This window comes from Myotis nattereri, assembly GCF_964212035.1.
Source record: "Myotis nattereri genome assembly, chromosome: 6".
NCBI lineage: Eukaryota > Metazoa > Chordata > Mammalia > Chiroptera > Vespertilionidae > Myotis > Myotis nattereri.
Window position 1 is genome coordinate 81,482,605 of NC_138081.1, and position 17,816 is coordinate 81,500,420.

Below are 17,816 nucleotides of genomic sequence, written 5' to 3' on the forward strand. Positions count from 1 at the left end.
AAAGAACTTGTATGTGATTCTAACAATCTATTGTGCTCATGTGGCGATTTCTTAGCGAACTCTTCTCTGAGCTATTCAGTTTACGCAAAAGAAGCTTTAAAAGCACATAAATTAATATTACAAGGAATCTGTATTGTATGCCTCTGCCAACAAGTCTCCTCAGGTGATTTCAATACATTTAACAATCAAATGACAACTCATTTCCAGGATTGGCAGGTGTCACAGTCAACGAGAGGCACGTTATCAAGAGTAAATTACTTCACCGACAGTCTGGTCAAGTAAGAAGTTCAAGCTCCAAAAGTTGACACCTCAGACCTTTTTCTTCTGCCAGTCACAACCACCACTTGCTTTAAGATCCAGCTCAGGCAGTGCCCTCGGCAGTCCCGGATCTGTCTCTTATTTCAACTGTGCTTGGAAGGAACAGACCCACGGACGCCCCTTCTCCCAGCCTCCGGCCTCTCTCCTGCGTCTTACCCAGTCACCGCCTTCACAACCACCTCTGGGACCAGCCAAGACCTCGTTTTTTTTTCTACCTTAACTCCTTATTTTGCTGAACCATGAGCCCCCAAATTCGTCAGAATTATTCCACCGAGGAGGAGGCTGCGGTCAACCGCCTGGCCAGCCTGCCTCTGCGGGCCTCCCACACCTACCTCTCTCTGGGCTTCTATTCCCACCAACAATGTGGCTCTCGCGGGCGGGCCGCTTCTTCTGCCAGTTGGCGGAGAAGAAGCCTCTCTTAAAGTTGCCAAACCAGCACGGTGGCCGCATTCTCTTCCAGGATGAGCTGAAGCCTCCCCAAGAGGAGTGGACAAAACTCAGGGCGCCATGGAGGCCGCCCTGGGCTTGGAGAGGACCCTGAACCAGGCCCTTGTGGAGCTGCAAGCCCTGGGTTCCAGCCACGCAGACCCTCAGCTCTGGGACTTCCTGCAGAACCACTTCCGGGAGAGGAGGTGAAACTCATCAAGAAGATGGGCGACACCTGACTCACCTCAGCAGGCTGCCGGCCCCAGGCTGGGCGGGGCGGGTATTTCTTCGAAAGGCTCACCCTCAAGCACCACTAGGAGCCTTTGGAGCCCAGAGGCCTTGGAGGGGCCCCTCTGCATCCCCCTGGGGTCTGGGCTTTACCTGAGCCTCTCCCTGAAACACTAGCCATTCCTTTAACCATCCTGAAGCCCTCTCCCATGCATTGGACCAAATGAAACAATAAAGTTGTTTGCAGGGAAAAAAATCTAGCTCAAAACTGGTTGTGCCCCCAAACCTTTCCCTCCAATGCCACTTCCCCATGACCTAATCCTTCTGCTTTCACATTTAGGATATAACACATACACACACACACACACACACACACACACACACACTCACTCACTTGGTTTTGTTAGCTCTTGTTTTTTTGTCTGTTAAATGTAAACTACTAATTCTCATGTCCCCCATAGGATAACTAGCACTGTGTTGCACACTTAATAAATGCTTGCAAATGACAAAATGAATTCTTTGCTTTGGTTAAAGAGGACTTCGGGACTGAAATGAGCCCCTGTGTTTTTGTGTAGGCTTTAATGGTTCATTTTCTTGTCAGACATCCCCTGTTTATGAATGCTGTGGCAGCCCCAACAGTGTAAAGGGAGGATTTTATTGGAGAACATTTGAAAGATTAGAAAAATCTCCAGAGCTTGGGAAGCACCACATTTTGAATTCAACATTCTATTTCATTCTAATTCAAGACCAGAATAAGCAGAAAAAAAACGATGGCAAGATCCACAGGGTTCCACATGTGAAGCCCACCCCCCTTCAGGAGTGAGTGGGAGGAAGGAAGGAGCAGGATCATTAGATAATTTCTGATTCCACATTTCTCATTCCGCTGTGTTAGTTCTCCTCAGGCTGCAACTTTGCATGTGAGCTCTTAACCCTGCAAAATGTACTATTGAAAACATGATGTATTTAATTAGTCCTAAGAGTTATCCCCTTTCTTGTGTTTTCTTTTACTAAAATAATAAACAAACAAATGGATAATTTGTCCATTCAGACTAAAACAATTCAAACAGGATTCAATGGGATGCCGTCTACCTGGTGCTCTTATACCATCTTTTCTATAGTGAACCAGGGACAGGGGTGAGGGGCAACTTTTCTTTTGGCTTGGAAATTGCTCACTCGTATACAGGATGACTAAGGCACCACATACTGTCCCAGAGAAGTTAATTTATTAAATACATACAAGGGTACCATGAAGGCCAAACACTTATTTTCCATCAGAGTTCAGTCTTTGATTAACATCATTAGAGTAGGCTTTTTAAAAATTTTTTAAATATATTTTGTACTGTTGATAGTATTATAGATATCGCTCCTTTTTTAAAAAAATATGTTTTATTGATTTTTTTACAGAGAGGAAGGGAGAGAAATAGAGAGTTAGAAACATTGATCAGCTGCCTCCTGCACACTCCCTCTACTGGGGATGTGCCCGCAACCAAGGTACATGCCCTTGACTGGAATCAAACCTGGGACCCTTGAGTCTGCAGGCTGACGCTCTATCCACTGAGCCAAACCGGTTAGGGTGATATTGCTCCTTTTTATTGATTTCAAAGAGTAAAGGAGAGGTAGAGAGAGGTAGGAACATCAACGATGAGAGAGAATCATTGATCAGCTGCCTCCTGTATGCCCCACACTGGGGATCGAGCCCACAACCTGGGCATATGCCCTGACCAGGAATCGAACCGTGACCTCCTGGTTCCATAGGTTGACGCTCAACCACTAAGCAACACTGGCCGGGCTAGAGTCGACTTTGAAAATCAGGAGAGACTCTGAAGTCAGAATATACCAGCTCTGGAAGTGGCTGTCACTGTCCCATCCCTCCACCTCAATCCAATTTACACTTTTATGATTGGCTTCCTTTTTGACCCGGGCTTGTTAATTATATCCAGCTGTAGGCAAATTGCTCTTCCAAATTGGCAACACTGTGCTTTCAAGCTGCTCGAATATTTTTTTCTTCTTCCTTGGATAAAACCTTTGGAGCATACACTTTCTTGACTGGTGTTTCTGAACTAATCCCCAGTTATGGATATTTTAAAGGGTTCAGAGGATTTAAAAAATAACTCTGGTTTAAGTACAATGCAATTCTTTCCATGTGATCCAAAATTACCTAGGAACTTAGAGGAGGATAATTTTTCAGAGACTTAGGCACAGTGCCATCACCATCCCAGTTGTTCCTAGATGCGCTGGTGTGGAGATCTAAGGAGTAACTGGCCAGGTCCCAGCACCACTCCAGAGCAGCTGGGCTTTGCCCTTCATTGGAAGATTCAAATACTCCAGAACAGCAGCTTTGAAAGGCATCAGAAGTTCTTCTTTGTTGTTGTTTTTTTTCTTTTCTGTAAGTACCTGTTCTGCTCAAGGGCTATAATTTCCATCCCCTCACTTCTTAGAGGACCCTACTAAAAGCATATATAACCATGCAAGACAATTATTATAAGAGCTTTAATTTTTCTTCTTCTTTTCTCCTTTCAAAGAGGAAATAAAAGTTTGTTTCCACCACCCACCCAAGAGGTTTTGTCTGATAAATTGACATTGAGGATTTTGTACACTGAAATGAAATATTTTAAGAGATGAGAATCAGGTACATAGGTGTTGGGGAAACAGGGGGAAATGAGATTCAGAATCAGAATATTCAGGTCAGAGTGACATCTCTGCTATTGATCAGTGTTAAAACCTTGGCCAAGTATTTTAATCTCACTAAGCTTTTGTTTTTCTCATCATTTAAGTGAAATTAATAACACCACCTGCCAAATGCAGATCTAAATTCATGATTAGAGTTAGTATGTGATAAATCTGCAATCAGAATGCAAGTCCTCTTAAAAAGATATCCTATGCCCTAACCAGTTTGGCTCAGTGGATAGAGCGTCAGCCTGCGGACTCAAGGGTCCCAGGTTCGATTCCGGTCTAGGGCATGTGCCTTGGTTGTGGGCACATCCCCAGTGGGGAGTGTGCAGGAGGCAGCTGATCAATGTTTCTCTCTCATCGATGTTTCTGACTCTCTCTGTCCCTCTTCCTTCCTCTCTGTGAAAAATCAATAAAATATATATTAAAAAAAAAAAAAGATATCCTATAGCCCTAGCTGGTTTGGTCAGTGGATAAAGCGTCAGCCTGCAGACTGAAGGTTCGTGGGTTCGATTCAGGTCAAGGGCACAAGCCAGGGTTGCAGGCTCAATCCCGAGTAGGGGGCGTGCAGAAGGCAGCCGATCAATGATATTTTCTCATCTTTTATTGCATTTCTGTCCCTCTCTCCTTCTCCCTTCCTCTCTAAAATTAATAAAAATATATTAAAAATAGATATAATATAACCATATACCCCAAACAGTAGGAAACTAATTCTATACCTATTAATAACTATATCAATATTATGGCTATGGGGGGTTGCTTTTCAGTCTTCTTAATTCTGATCATGGTACATGTTGACTTTGACTTCTGATTATTTTTTTCTAGTAAAATATGTGTAACAAAAAATTACCATTTTAATTATACAGTTCAGTGCTGTAAATACATTCTCATTGTTGTGCGACCATTACTACCATCCATCTCCAGACCTTCTCATCTTCCCAAACTGAAATTCTGTACTGTTTTCTGATTTGTAAAATCATTTATTTATTTATTTTACTTTTTTGTTGAGTTTATTGGTGTGACACTGGTTAAAAAAAAAAACAACAGATCTTTTTTACCCAACATTTTCTCATTTTCCCACATTGCAACTTACTTTTAATAACTTTCATTTCTAGTAGCTATGAGATATTCTATCCAGATAATGCTCATGAATCTGCCTATTGTTGGACATTTATATCATTTTTACTTTTCTCTTTTGTAAATGATAAAAGTTGTTGTGTATATAGCACTTCTCACATTGTGGATTATTTACCTAGAATAGCTAGTAAATTAAAGAATATGAACATTTTAGTGATGTTTAAATGTATGTTGATAATTTTTTCCTGTTATTCCCAGTTTCTATTGATTGATGCATTCATTCTTTCAAATAAACAAAGACCTAGTAAGTTCCTAATATTTACCAAGTAATATGTGAAAGACACATTTAGTCTCTGCTCAAATGATTTTAATCCACATTAAATGCTGGCCAGCATTAGGGACAACCAAGGACAACTGGCTTGTTTTACTTGTTTAAAAGTTTTATTGCATTTCTTTGATTTTTAGTCAGAAGATATCCTTGCTAGTATGCTGATTCCTTTTAAGAATTTCCTTTCCCTCTCTGTTTCCTCTCCCTTACTTCTCACCCATATAAATGCTGTTGGGCAAATTACTCAATCTGTAACTTTACTTCTGCATTGTCAAATGGGAGTAATAGCAGTAAAAATGTCATGGGATTGTGGTCTGAACTCAAGGAGACATTATATCTTCATGTTTCAATGATACATTATGCATCTTAAGTCAGTGCTTAGCACACTGTAAGCACTCTTAAACTTTACCTGTTACTGTTTTTACTTCTAGGATAGAGAAAGTGAAATCAATCATCCATCAGTTGACTGACAAAATGGGCAAGATAAGAACCATGTGGACTTTGCTGTACCACTGTATGCCAATTTTTAAACAAGCTTTTTGTGCGTTTATACAAACAAATCTACCCAGTCATGAACTTCCTTCACCTTTCTTTCAAGAATAGAAGAACAGATTAACTAGTATATAGATGGTGGCTTTTTGTTTATATTTCCTGAAGCATGTTGTTGCTAAATTTTACAAAGTTCCGCTAAGTCCTTCAAAAGAAAAATATATATCCTTCAGTTTTTGTCATCTAGGATTTAGGAATATTCTTTAATCAAAGAAATAAGAACAGTGATGTACTGACAATTATAGGCTAATTAATTTTTTAAAAGTCTATGGTATGTCCTAAGGAAAAATGAACTTTATGCTGAATCAAATTGACAAGTGTCTGGCTAGTTTGCTAATGAGTCAGCCATAACACTCCAAATTCTGTTTAATCAAGCCTCTATTCTTACCAATTAAAAAAAGCCTTTTCCTTCCTTATTATATTTATCTAGACACACATACATATACACATATATGTATATACATTCCAGTTTCTCTCTCTCTATATATATATATATTCCAGCTTTATATGTAAACTGGAATATATGTATTCCAGTTTTGTCATAATCCTGGTCATTAATAGAATATATTTAATTTGAATAAGGAATGTATGTCTTGGTAAATTTTGCTATATTGAATTGAACATTACATTGTGTTGATTTACAAAGGCTAAAGATAAAATGTATATCTGACAGATGTCAATTAATAGACTGTTTTAGGAATTGTATACAAGGCATCAATATTCTGAATGAAAATTGTGTATTCAGTTGTGATCACAACTATTTATTTGATATTTTCCAAAAATGAATAAGTATGCACTATAGTTTTTGTTTGTTTGTTTGTTTGTTTGTTTTTTTGTTTTTTTCCAGAAGCAAGAAGTGTGGCATATGGTGAAGCCACTTGGAGCTGCTGGAGAAATAGCCAACTGCAAAAATACTTTACCGTCATAATAGGCAAATAGCATTATTTTCCTCCGGATGAAATCATTCCTTGCTGTTTTCAATATCGGTGTAAAGTCCTTTGTTAAATACTTATGTCTTAAATAGCTACTAGATATTACAAACCAAACAAACCCCCTTTCCTCCTCCAGCAGACCTATGTGAAAGGAAAGGCTAGTAAGCCCCGATTCAGTCCTCAGGCTCTTCCTGAGCGAAGAAGTGCAAACAGGCCGGAAGGTTTCAGAACAACAGCGAAGTCAGTGAAGCAGAGAGCAAACCCAAAGATTCTGCAAATGACAAATAAACCAGGAAGGAGACGTGCCAGCTGTTCACACTGGAAAGTTACCGTACGTGTATTTTGGTTCGAGTTTTATTTTTACATGACGATGGAACAGTAAGTTTTCTCCGGGGGAAGGTGTCTCGTTCCTTACACATGAATAAGAAGCAGGGAATTATCGATGCAGGTGGATGTGGCTTCGGGCGCTCTACCCCCCTCCCACGCGCAGCCGCTCCGGTGGGACCTCCACCTGGGGGACCTGGGGGACCTGGGGGACCTGGGGACCTGGCCCCAGCGCGCCTCTGCTTGGGCGGCAGCAGTCTGGCCACACGGCTTTCCAAACCCGCGCCTCTCAAACTCCGCTTTCTGGGAGCGGACGGCGACCCCGGCCGGGTCCCCTTTCCCGCCCGCGCTCCCTCCGAGCGGCGGCGGGCGGCGAACAAAGGCGGCGCGGGGCACGGGGCGCGCGGCCGGGCTAGCGCGCGTCCCTCCGGCAGGAGGCGGCGGCGCCGCGCCCGAGCCCGCATTCCTCCGAAGCGCCCGGAGCCCGCGGGGCTACGTCATCCCCCGGCTCCGCCCCCGTCCCTCCCCGAGCAAAGTAACTCCTGGCGAACAGGAGCAGCCTCCTCCGAGCCATGGAGAGCCGCCGCCGCGGCCGCCCGGCGACGCGAGCGACCTCGGCGCCCCAGAGGTAGTTTGGCGCCCGCCGAGCAGGGAAAAGTGCCGGCGGGCGGCTGGGGACCTCCCGCTCGCGCCCCGCGAGGCCCGGCCGGCACCCCAGTCGTGGATTTCGCGGCGATCCTCCGGGCAGCTCTTGGCAAAGCTGCTTGAAACTTCTCCCAAAGTCGACATGGATCCAGCCGCGGCGGCGCTGCCCGCGCTGGTGGCGCTCTGGCTCCTCGCCCCGTGGCCTCTGCTGGGGTCGGCCCGCGGCCAGTTCTCCGCAGGTGAGTGGCCCCGATGCCTGCCCGGGCCCCGGAGGGGTGCAGAGGCTGCTCGCCAGGGCCAGAGGCTAGGACTTGGGGGGAAGCTCTCTCGGCCCGGGGTCGGGGGGCACAGGGCAGAGGGAGAGCTGTCCCCAGAGTTGGTGCCAGGTGGGCCCCGGGGCCCCGGGCTGGGCGCCACTCGGCGCAGGTAACTTTTGTCTCCGCGACCCATTGTTCCTCGCTGCGGGCGCGGGCTGGCTGGGCTGTGCGGGAGCGAGAGAGACATTGCTTTTCTCGGGAAACTGGAAGAAGCCTCGGTGTCCAGCGCAGGCTGCACGGAGCTGGGGGACGAGGGGGAGAAAAAGTAGTTACGACTCCGGGGACGGCGACTCTGCTGCTCGTGGCGCACGGTTGTTGCTGTCGGCCACCTGGGTGTGCAAAAACATTTCCCCGGGAAGCCACGGCCAGAAACGTGGAGGCTCGGAAGGACTGACCTCGGCGCGCTTTGCCAGGTGCTTTTTGTCCCGGGAATAACCTCCCCTGACTATTGTCTAACTACTTCCCGGTCCCTGCCCCCGTCTCTCTCCCCTCCCCCGGCGTCCGGCAGCTCCCGGCTTTGCCCTTTGCGCGAGGGCACTGAGCGGAGCGGGTTCCGTGTGTTCATTGCATGTTTTGAAATAGGAGCCTAAGGATCCACGCCGAGCGGTCCTGGGCAGCCAGGGCTGGGAGTGGGTCCGGGGAGCCTGATCCCGGTGTCGGGGCACAGCCATGCCCGGAGAGGGTCTGGGTGACGGGGACTGCACTTGATTGCCGCCCGCTCGGAGTACCCCAAAGGAGGGATGTGGCGCGGTCCCTGGGGTTACCTGGAACCCTTGGTAAAGCCACTTCGGGGAGTCCAGGACAACCGGTCTCTCCCGGCCCCGTCCTGTGTTCCCTTCCAGTTCTGTGATCCTTCCCGGCGGTTGCTTCTTTTCGTTCTCTCCTCTGGGGGCTCTGGAGTTTCACCAGGTGGACGCTGGGGAGCGGGCTCCCGGGCGCCGGGCTGCTTCCGGCCGATCCCAGCAACTTTCTGGCCCATCCCCCGGCTCAGCCTGGCTGGCGAGCGCATCTGCCGCCTGGTTGGCGGTGCAGATGGAGACGCCGAGGTGGCCGAGGGGCGCTGGAGAAGACCCGGGAAGCCACAGCCGCGCTCCTGGCGGAGGCCCTAGGACGCGGAGAACCAACTTACTTTGCACACGTCTGTTTCTCTCGTTGTTTTGGCTGCCCGGTTTCCAGGAAATAAACTCAGATCGTTGGGATCCGGAGTACTGTTTATTTCCCTTCCTTCCCCTCTCCCCTCTTTAGAACTCTATAAAAGGAGTTAGCGGATTCAGGCGTTGTCCACTCAGGCAGATGATGAAATGCAGCGTGTAGAGGAAAAGCTATGTATATGGGGGATGTATGCGGAGGACAATGGCTCTATGCAATGAATGAATGAATGAATGACCTGATGGCTTAGTTTAGTTCTTTCTGAAGTAAGCATTACTGCGTGCACCTGTGACATATATTGCCCATTAGTATCGGCACCTGGGACCGTGCTTGATCTAATAAGACAGTCACTGTATGCAGACAAGTTGGAGTGGGTATTGACTTCTCCACAGTGTTTATCCCTGCAGGGAGAGCCTATGGTTGAAAAAGCATGTAGTTTGTTCATTGAAAGTTTGAATTCTACCATCTGCATGAATAAATTTACATGTATTCTAGAGTTGCAACAGTTAATGTCTCAACAGCTGATGGCTGTATTTTCAGCAGTAAAGAAACTTTTCTTCTGTTTTCAAATGTTATTTACCCTTTTAACGAGAGAGTAAATATTAAATTTCCTCCAGCAGAGTGTCCATCAGATATCTCTAATGAACAATTGTTTTCCTAGACATGCAGTTCAAGTAAGTTGACTAAACATGCCTGGTGTTTCTGTAGAGACAAAGCAAAACATTTGACTTTATATTACATTTTAAGTAAAAGAATGAGCAATCCTAATATGCAGTTCCCCCTGAACTGTATCTCAAAATTTTGCCACTCAGGATTTACATATTGGTCCAGAAATTAATGCCTTTGATTCCACAGTTTAAAGTCAGGTTGTGGATTTGCCTTTCTCCATAAATTAAAAGTTTATTTAGAAAAAAAAAAATCCATTTTCTAGCTATCATAAGTCATTTGGTGTCCTATTGTATCAGCCTTTTTGGCAGTCAGATTTGTTGCATAGACATAGATTGAGATTGGCATGTGTTATTTCTTGCTGATTTTCTGATATTCTTTAAATGAGGAACTTTTATTTTGAGAGACATTTAAATAAGAGCACTTTAAAGTCTAAAATGAATATGTATTAACAGAATTTTAAAATAACCTGTTTCGTGTATTTTTAAAATCATACCCATTTAGGCCAATTTAGCACTTTTAGATCATATGTGGTTTCTAATGTAGTAAATTTCAAAAGCAAATTTTGAAAAACAGGATTGTTAGATCTTTGATGTAGGTACTCATCCGGTATACTTTGTTTAATCACAAATTTAAGAATATTTTCATCATTGTAACTTTAGTCTTAGCTTTTAAAGTGTAAAACTATTGCTTGGTGAGCCTCTTTCAAACCAGAACTGCCTATAAGTATCAACTTATATTTATATTCTTTCAACTTAATCTCTCACTTAAAATGAGAGATTTCCTCAGTGTCATATATTACATCTGGGGAAACTGAGGCATAGAAGCACAAAGATGTATTGAAGTTTATTCATTGGGTTGTGTAACTGTCATCTCTTGATGTCATGATGTAAGAAAGTTTTCTGTACTAGGACTCTGATGACTGACAAACCCAGTCACAGATGAGGTAACTTAGAAACTCAACTTGCTCATCTGTAAAATGGGGATAATAAAATGCATTCTGGCCTTTCCACATGGTTTAGATGAGGGTCATATAAAATAGTTTATGTGAACTGGCACTGTAAATTATAAACCATTATGCAGCTGTCTGGGCTGTAATCATACATTAAAGTAGCTATGTGCCTTGACTTCTGTCTTTACGTACTCCTGCTCTATCTTCTAGTGAGTATAGGCTGTTCAGGTTGTTTCTCTGTGTGTCCCACTCGGCCAGGCACTTATTTTAATCATTATTAAACATCAACATCCTAGATTGGCCAGGCCATAATTTCACAGTGAGAAAAATTATCTTTTAATTTTTACTTACCTCATATAAATCTTGAGTTAAATCTGGGGGAGAGTCATTATTGATATCCCTATATATTCTAAGTCCATTTTCTTAGCTGTTAGTTCAATTAACTGTTGGTTGTTCAGCTTTTTGATTTCAGCGTGGAGAAAAATATGCAGCTTTTTTGTTGCAGTCTTACCAGTGACCTAGAGAGGGACTATTGTCTCTCTGGTATGATGTGAGCCTGGGGTGCAGCTCAGGATCCTGCCTTGAATCTGATTCTGGCATGGCACACTGGAAGGGGCACTCACTGGGCTCCTTAGTCCCTGCCACTAAGCAGGGCCCCTTTCCTGGGATCTGACTCCTGGATGTCTTGGTAGGTGAAGTTAATATCTCTTACACGTATTTCCCACTAGGACATTATATCAGAGACAGCTTGTATTAAAGTTTACCTTTTGGTCTTCTGGTTTGGATTGGCCACAATCCGTCAGTCTCTCATTTCATTAAAACTCCAAATTCTAAGCCCTAGCAATAAAGTGTACCTGGTTATTTCCGGGACTGGTCTTTGTCTCACTGGTCTTCTTATGTTCCACTCTGTTGATTTTCCTAGATTGCAAGATGTCATTTTGTGCCTGGCCTACCCAGACGGGAGAGGCAGCTCTGGCTGCAATTGGGCTTTGGCATGTGTCTTGCTGACAGCTCTTCTCTTTGTATTCATAAATGTGAATTTCAAAGATAAATCAGGCCCGGTGCCACTGCTCCCCTCTCCCACACTCCTTCCCACTCTTCTCTGGCAGCAACAAAGCCCCACATGCACGTACACAGAATCACAGCCTTTTTGTTTTCACCAAATACCTTTTAGTGCTGGGCGCTCTTAAAACGGGAAAATATGACTCAACCACTACCCAGGGCAAACACGAATCCTCCTACCAAATCGTTTTTTTAAATATGCTTTTATTGATTTCAGAGAGGAAAGGAGAGGGAGAGAGAGAGAGAAACATCAATGATGAGAGAGAATCATTGATCGGCTGCTTCCTGCATGCCTCCCACTGGGGATGGAGCCCGCAATCCAGGCACATTCCCTGACTGGCAATCGAGCCATGACCTCCTGGTTCATAGGTTGACCCTCAACCACTGAGCCACGCTGGCTAGGCCTACCAATTTTTATATTTCTAGTAGTGATGGCTTACTACACATTATTATGGCCTTAAAAATTTTAATTCATGTAATAGGGTCCTGTTTAGAGAAACTGTGTTGTTGCCTTCTAGTCCTTTTGAAGTACAGGGTTCTAGGTCTGCTCAGGGTGGTATTAAAGACAGTGTACAACGCGATAAGTATGCATCTGCTCCTCAGAGGCACAGAAGATGCCGATGTCATCTGTCCAGTGCTGTTCCCATTTCCCCTACTTGCTCTTTATGCAGGGCCGGAAGTCAGGGATTCTGGAAGACTAAGAGCAGGAAACAGAAAGTTTACAGATTGTTCTTAAAGAAAAAACCAAAGGATGCTGGGGGTATGTAGGCACATGTGTGAGTGTGTGTGTGTTTGATCTTTTATTTACTTTTCTAAAGAGGAAAAAAAGACTTATTTTGACTTGTTTATTGGAATCATCCTTTGCCTTTGTCCAAACACTTTCATTTCTAAAAATTTCCCTCTGTGTATTCCTCTCAGACTCTCCCCTTTGATCATGTATATTCGGCGTGTGTTCCTCTCTCAAATGGTGTTTCTCTTTGCCTAAAACGGCTATAATTGCTTTTGACTTGTTTTTTTCATCAAAACTCATGTTGTTTGTCATGGTTACAGAATAATGGTATTTTATCATATCATGACATGTTTTAAACTGATATTTGATGACAAAGTGAGCAAGTACATCAATCAGGCTAATTTTTATTTCAATTAGAGCCAAAAAGAAACTTGCACACCCATAAAATAATTTTGTAATGTCACAAAAGATGTATTTGTTTGTGCTTATATAGCTCTGAATGGAAGAGAAACATTATATTCCTTTTTGTAAATGGAAATAGAAATTTTGAGTGCCACATTGCTGGGTATTTTGAGATACATGAGGTAAGTTACATACAGCTATGCTTTGGAAAACATTTAAAAAATATGTTTGAATGTTTGATATCAATGCAAACTCTAGAGGTGGTTTATAAACTTTAAACTCCATCTTAATGAAAATATGTTTAGGAAAAATTTTCTTAAAGAAACATAGTTCCCCATGTAATGTTTTATTAGTTCCATAAAGATTCTGTTGTGAGAGCTATGTTTGCTTTCTGTGGCATACTGGTGGGAATTCTTTTGGTTTGCAGCTAATATTCTAGTAATAAAACTAAATTTGCATAATTAAAAAAACTCAGTTTTGTGGAGGGTTGTCAGATTGTTGAGGTTCTGGGAAAACATCAGTTCGGGATGTAAGGATCGCAGTGATCGCATTGTGGAACATTGCCATTTCCCCACTTAACTCAGTCCGAACGTTTTGGCATTCTTTTCTGTGTGTTGATAATCTATAAAAATTACAAGTGGCTTATTTTGTCACTTACCATTGTTTTGGGAGCAAATTAAGTAGTCCTTAATGAAATAATCCATGTTTCCACTTTATAAGATTGTAGAGCTCTGTTAGTAAAAATGATGACTAGGGCAGTGCTGGTGGAAACTGCTACAGCTATCATTCTATAAATTATTTTACTAAGAGGAACTTGGAAATAAAGCCAAATAAAACAGTGCCTACTTGAGTTTGTTTGCATTTATTTGCTGGGAAAGGTGAAAGATGTAAATATGTATTTACACACACACACACATATACATACACACATCTTAATAATGATAGAACTTCATTGTCCAAAGGTTCAGGTTACAAGGAAGCTAAGGACATCTAGAGATGGGGGTCAAGCCCCTATACTTATATTTTTGAAAAGAATATTGGACTTAGGTAATTATTTTCTGTGTTTCATAGATGAAAAAACTGAAATGGAAGATAAGTGAACTGTATAGTATATACTATACTATGCTCTACTTTTAATGAAAATATAATAACTCTCCTTCCAGATGGGAATCTATTTATATAAACCCTTCCCAATGCAGCCTGCTCCTTAACCAGCTGGTTGTAGGCTGACTCTCCAAACCTGGTCCAGGGCAGCAGCTGACCAGCTATACAGAAATATCCCTAATCCTTGTTTGGCAGTGGGGTGACTTAGCAGCTGTAAGTGGCAGACTGGTCACAGGTCCTTGACATGATTTGCCTTAGGGCCGTCAGCAAATTCAAGAGTAGAGAGGAAGCCTTTCTGAGCGCCCTCACTGCCCACCTAGGGGGTGATAGCTGATAACTTCATGGTCATTGGACCCCTCAATTGCAAAGGGCCCTAGACTTCTGCTACTGGAATTGTGTGGTTAGTGGACCAGCAGTATTCATTCACCTGGAAACTTGTGATGGTCTTGTGATGACCTATCAGAGCCCACCCAGACTCTGCATTTTAATAAAATCCTTGGGTGATTTGCTTGAACATATAATTTTGAGAAACACTGGGATGACAAAACACACACAAAAAAACCAACTCAGCTTGAAAATAATTGCCACATGCACTTTACTGTAGAATTGTAAGAGTATTGTGCAAGGATTAATTACAACATGAAACAGATTTCCCTGGAATTAATATTTCTGATCAGTATTTACTTAATTATAATTTAACACTCTATACACATCAAAACAACAATACTCTGCAGGTTTTTAAAGAGTACTCAGACAGTTCTTGAGAGAAGGATTTTTATAAGAGAATAAAAATAAAGCTAAATAGTTTTGGTTATAAACTTGTTGTGTAAGCATATTTGAAGGTAAACATATTATCCAAGGAGCCAAACATGATATATGCTAATCATTGATATGCGTATTTATATGTTGATACAGGAAATAGTATTCCCTCTGACACTACTAGTGGTGGCAGTTTCTTGTTTTATATTTCTCTTTTTTTTTTTCTAAGGAATTTAAGTGTCTTTGTAATAAGGAGCTCATTGATAGGCCAAATATAGTGAATAGGAATGAGATAGAATACATTCACTATCACTGGAGTTCTTTTTGCTATGTTTTGTGTTCATATTTAAGAACAGATATTCTTGTCAGTTCTCTCAAGAGAAAAATTATGATGTAATAGACAGTGCACACTATTCATGTCAAAACACAATTTTACTTGCATTTTATAGCTTGCTTTAGCATTCTTTTGGAAATGAATTCTCCCAGAAGACCTAATTGCCTTCTTATTAATGAGCCTGTAAGTGTGTTTTGTTACCATTTACTGTTCTAAATGTGTCTAGGTTTGCTGGTTGTTTCAACATTGAAGTCTGATTAAATCACAACTGCTATATTTGTTTTTGCCATTTGCTAGCGATTCAGAAAATACTGGCATAATGACACCGTCATGGCAGAGACTAATGGAAAACAAGTAGTATAAATTAATGTTAACCCATAGTAGTTGATTGTATTGTGCTATTATTGAGAGCTGGAGTTTAGGGTCTGATACTGTAAATGAAAACCTGCTTACACTGTATTGTTCAAAACATGAAAACAATAGTTCTGGTTAATGAATAAGCTATATAGCAAGACTTTTACACTGACCTATGTTAGATATTGGTGTTTAAAGGAAGAGGGTTCATTGAGGACAGATCAGTGTTAGAGAACTTGGTAATGGATAGAAACTCTGAAAGGTACTTCCTTCCATACATGTTCTAGGGCCTTAGTGTCTGAAGACTTTGACTTGTTACTTTTTCTAATTTTAAAATTCTAGAACTTGACTTTTGTATTAGTTCTCTAATTTTATTATTGTTAGCAGTAATCCATTTTATCTTTTCTCTTACACATTGGAGAGCAGAGATTTCCTGAAAGCAATTGCAAAAACAATAGAAGCTGCCATTTATTGAGTGCCTACGACCTTCCAGGTCTTATGATCAATGTTTTACATAATTTTAAATTCTCATGATAATTCTTTGATATTGAAAGCATCTTCATTTTGCAAACTGAGGCCAAAGAGGTTAAGTAATACCTTGCCTTAGATGACAGCACGAGGAACTAGTAGAGCCAAATTCACTATTGAGTATATACACATGTGTAACAATTAGACATGTTTTGGGTTGCATACTGTCAGAAAGTGCAACCCAGACTGCTTGCAACAAAAGGGGAATTATCGTGTCCTCCAGCTGACAGTCAAGATATGGAGCTTGACTTAGGAGTTCACATAATTCCTTTGGGACATGCTCTCTCTCTGCCTGCTCAACTTAGTTCGGGGGAGGGGTGGGGCGGGCTCCAGGACCTTTGTTCTGAGGGCCCATATTTAGAAACCAGGTAGGTTCAGCAGCTCCCAAGCCACAATATCCCAGGTTCTAGTCCGTTAGGAAAACATGAACTTATATGCAGGTTGCACCTGAAAAGGCCCTGAGGTTCACTCTGAATCAAGGGGATCGTGTGTCCAGCCCATGACTGAGGGAATGTCTGTGTGCTGTAGGTCCTCAGCCAGGTCATATGGACTGGTGTGTGTGTGTGTGTGTGGGGGGGGGGGGGGGTCGGGAGGGGCGGGTAAAGGGGGGTTGGGGGAAAGGGAGGTGGTGGAGGAATTTGGATCAAACCATCAGTTGTCAACATAGAGGAGATTGGGTTGTGGAAAGGCAACCAAACTGCAGTCTGCTTGTTAAATAATGTGTGAGCAATAAAAGCAAAGAAAGAGGAAGTTGCCACCTGTGGGTATTGATGATCCTTCTGAGGGGAAGGAAGGAGATGGTAGGGAAAAGACAGATCAGATGGTTCTCAGCTCTGGACCACTAGGTGGTAACATCAGGAAGACATGGTGGCCTCAGCCTTAGTCTCCAAGGGGAAGGGGCTGGAGGAGGAAGAGGCAAGAGGCAAATTGCACATGGACATTACAGATGAGCTGTTCATAATTTAGGGAATTTTTTTTTGGGGGGGTTTCCCTTTTAAACCCTGATTTAAAGTACACATTTTATTATATTCATTGTCTTAGTGTTGAATAAGTCCAACATTAAAAATGGACAGAACTTTGCCCAAAGTCATACAGCTTGGAAGAACTTGAGTTCAAACTCAAGATTTCTATTTTTAGGTCATTGTTGTTACCACATACACATTGTTTTTGCTTAATGGTAATTTATATAGATAATTATTATTCAAGGTCTTCTTTAAGTATTTTGGTTTTACAATCTGAAGTTGTAAAACACTGTTTCCAAATGCAAACCTGACTTAATGATTGGCTTTGTTTAGAACAGTAATCCAAATATGAGGTGATAATATTTGATATCTCAGAGAACTGCTTGTTTGCATGTATACATGTATTTATTTTTAACAGAAGCCAGAGGATAAGCTAAGCCGTGACAAATGATCCTAATTGAATAAAACCTAGTAACTCTTCACTTTGGAAACTAATTTTGAAAAACTCCAGAGGTGGAGGTAAACTTGTTTATGATTTTGACCTTCTCACCTCTCTCTTCTGCCTAACTTTATGACATCTGAACAACATGGGATATTCGCCAGAGTGGCTGTAAGGAGGTACTGAATAATGAATAAAATGTAGAGAAGTAGCAGCTCTTGGCCCAGCCCTCCCTTCCCCTCCAGTGAGAGATTTAGCTGGCCTGTAGTTAGAGACACGCTGTGCTAGTGGCGGAAAGCTGGGTGTGAGGGGGCCCAGGGGCCCAGATGTGGCTGTGCCAGGTTGGAGCAGTGTAACTTCCCCAGGCACTTCCAGGGCTGCTAATGGCCCTTCTCTGGCCAGAGTAGCTGGCCTGGCACAGAGGAGGCAAAGCCTTCGCTTGGGGAGGAAGGCTTATTGGCATCAGCAGGTTTTTTTCCCTTCTATCACTGGAGGTTTATTTTTACACACCTTTGTCTACTACCCTAAAAAATTAATAAACTGTTATTGTTCTCCTGTGTG

General features: G+C 42.6%; 1 protein-coding gene across 7 annotated transcripts in view; it reads left to right on the forward strand.

Annotated features, from left to right (window-relative positions):
• The first annotated feature begins 7,383 nt into the window (after positions 1-7,383).
• PTPRK (protein tyrosine phosphatase receptor type K) overlaps positions 7,384-17,816 on the forward strand; it is a 484,221-nt gene continuing 473,788 nt past the window's right edge. For all 7 annotated transcript variants that reach the window (XM_081094205.1, XM_081094206.1, XM_081094207.1 and 4 more), the window contains exon 1: positions 7,384-7,736. In XM_081094205.1, the coding sequence (XP_080950331.1) occupies positions 7,640-7,736 (97 nt within the window). In that variant the 5' untranslated portion in view covers positions 7,384-7,639. The remainder of the gene's footprint in view (positions 7,737-17,816) is intronic.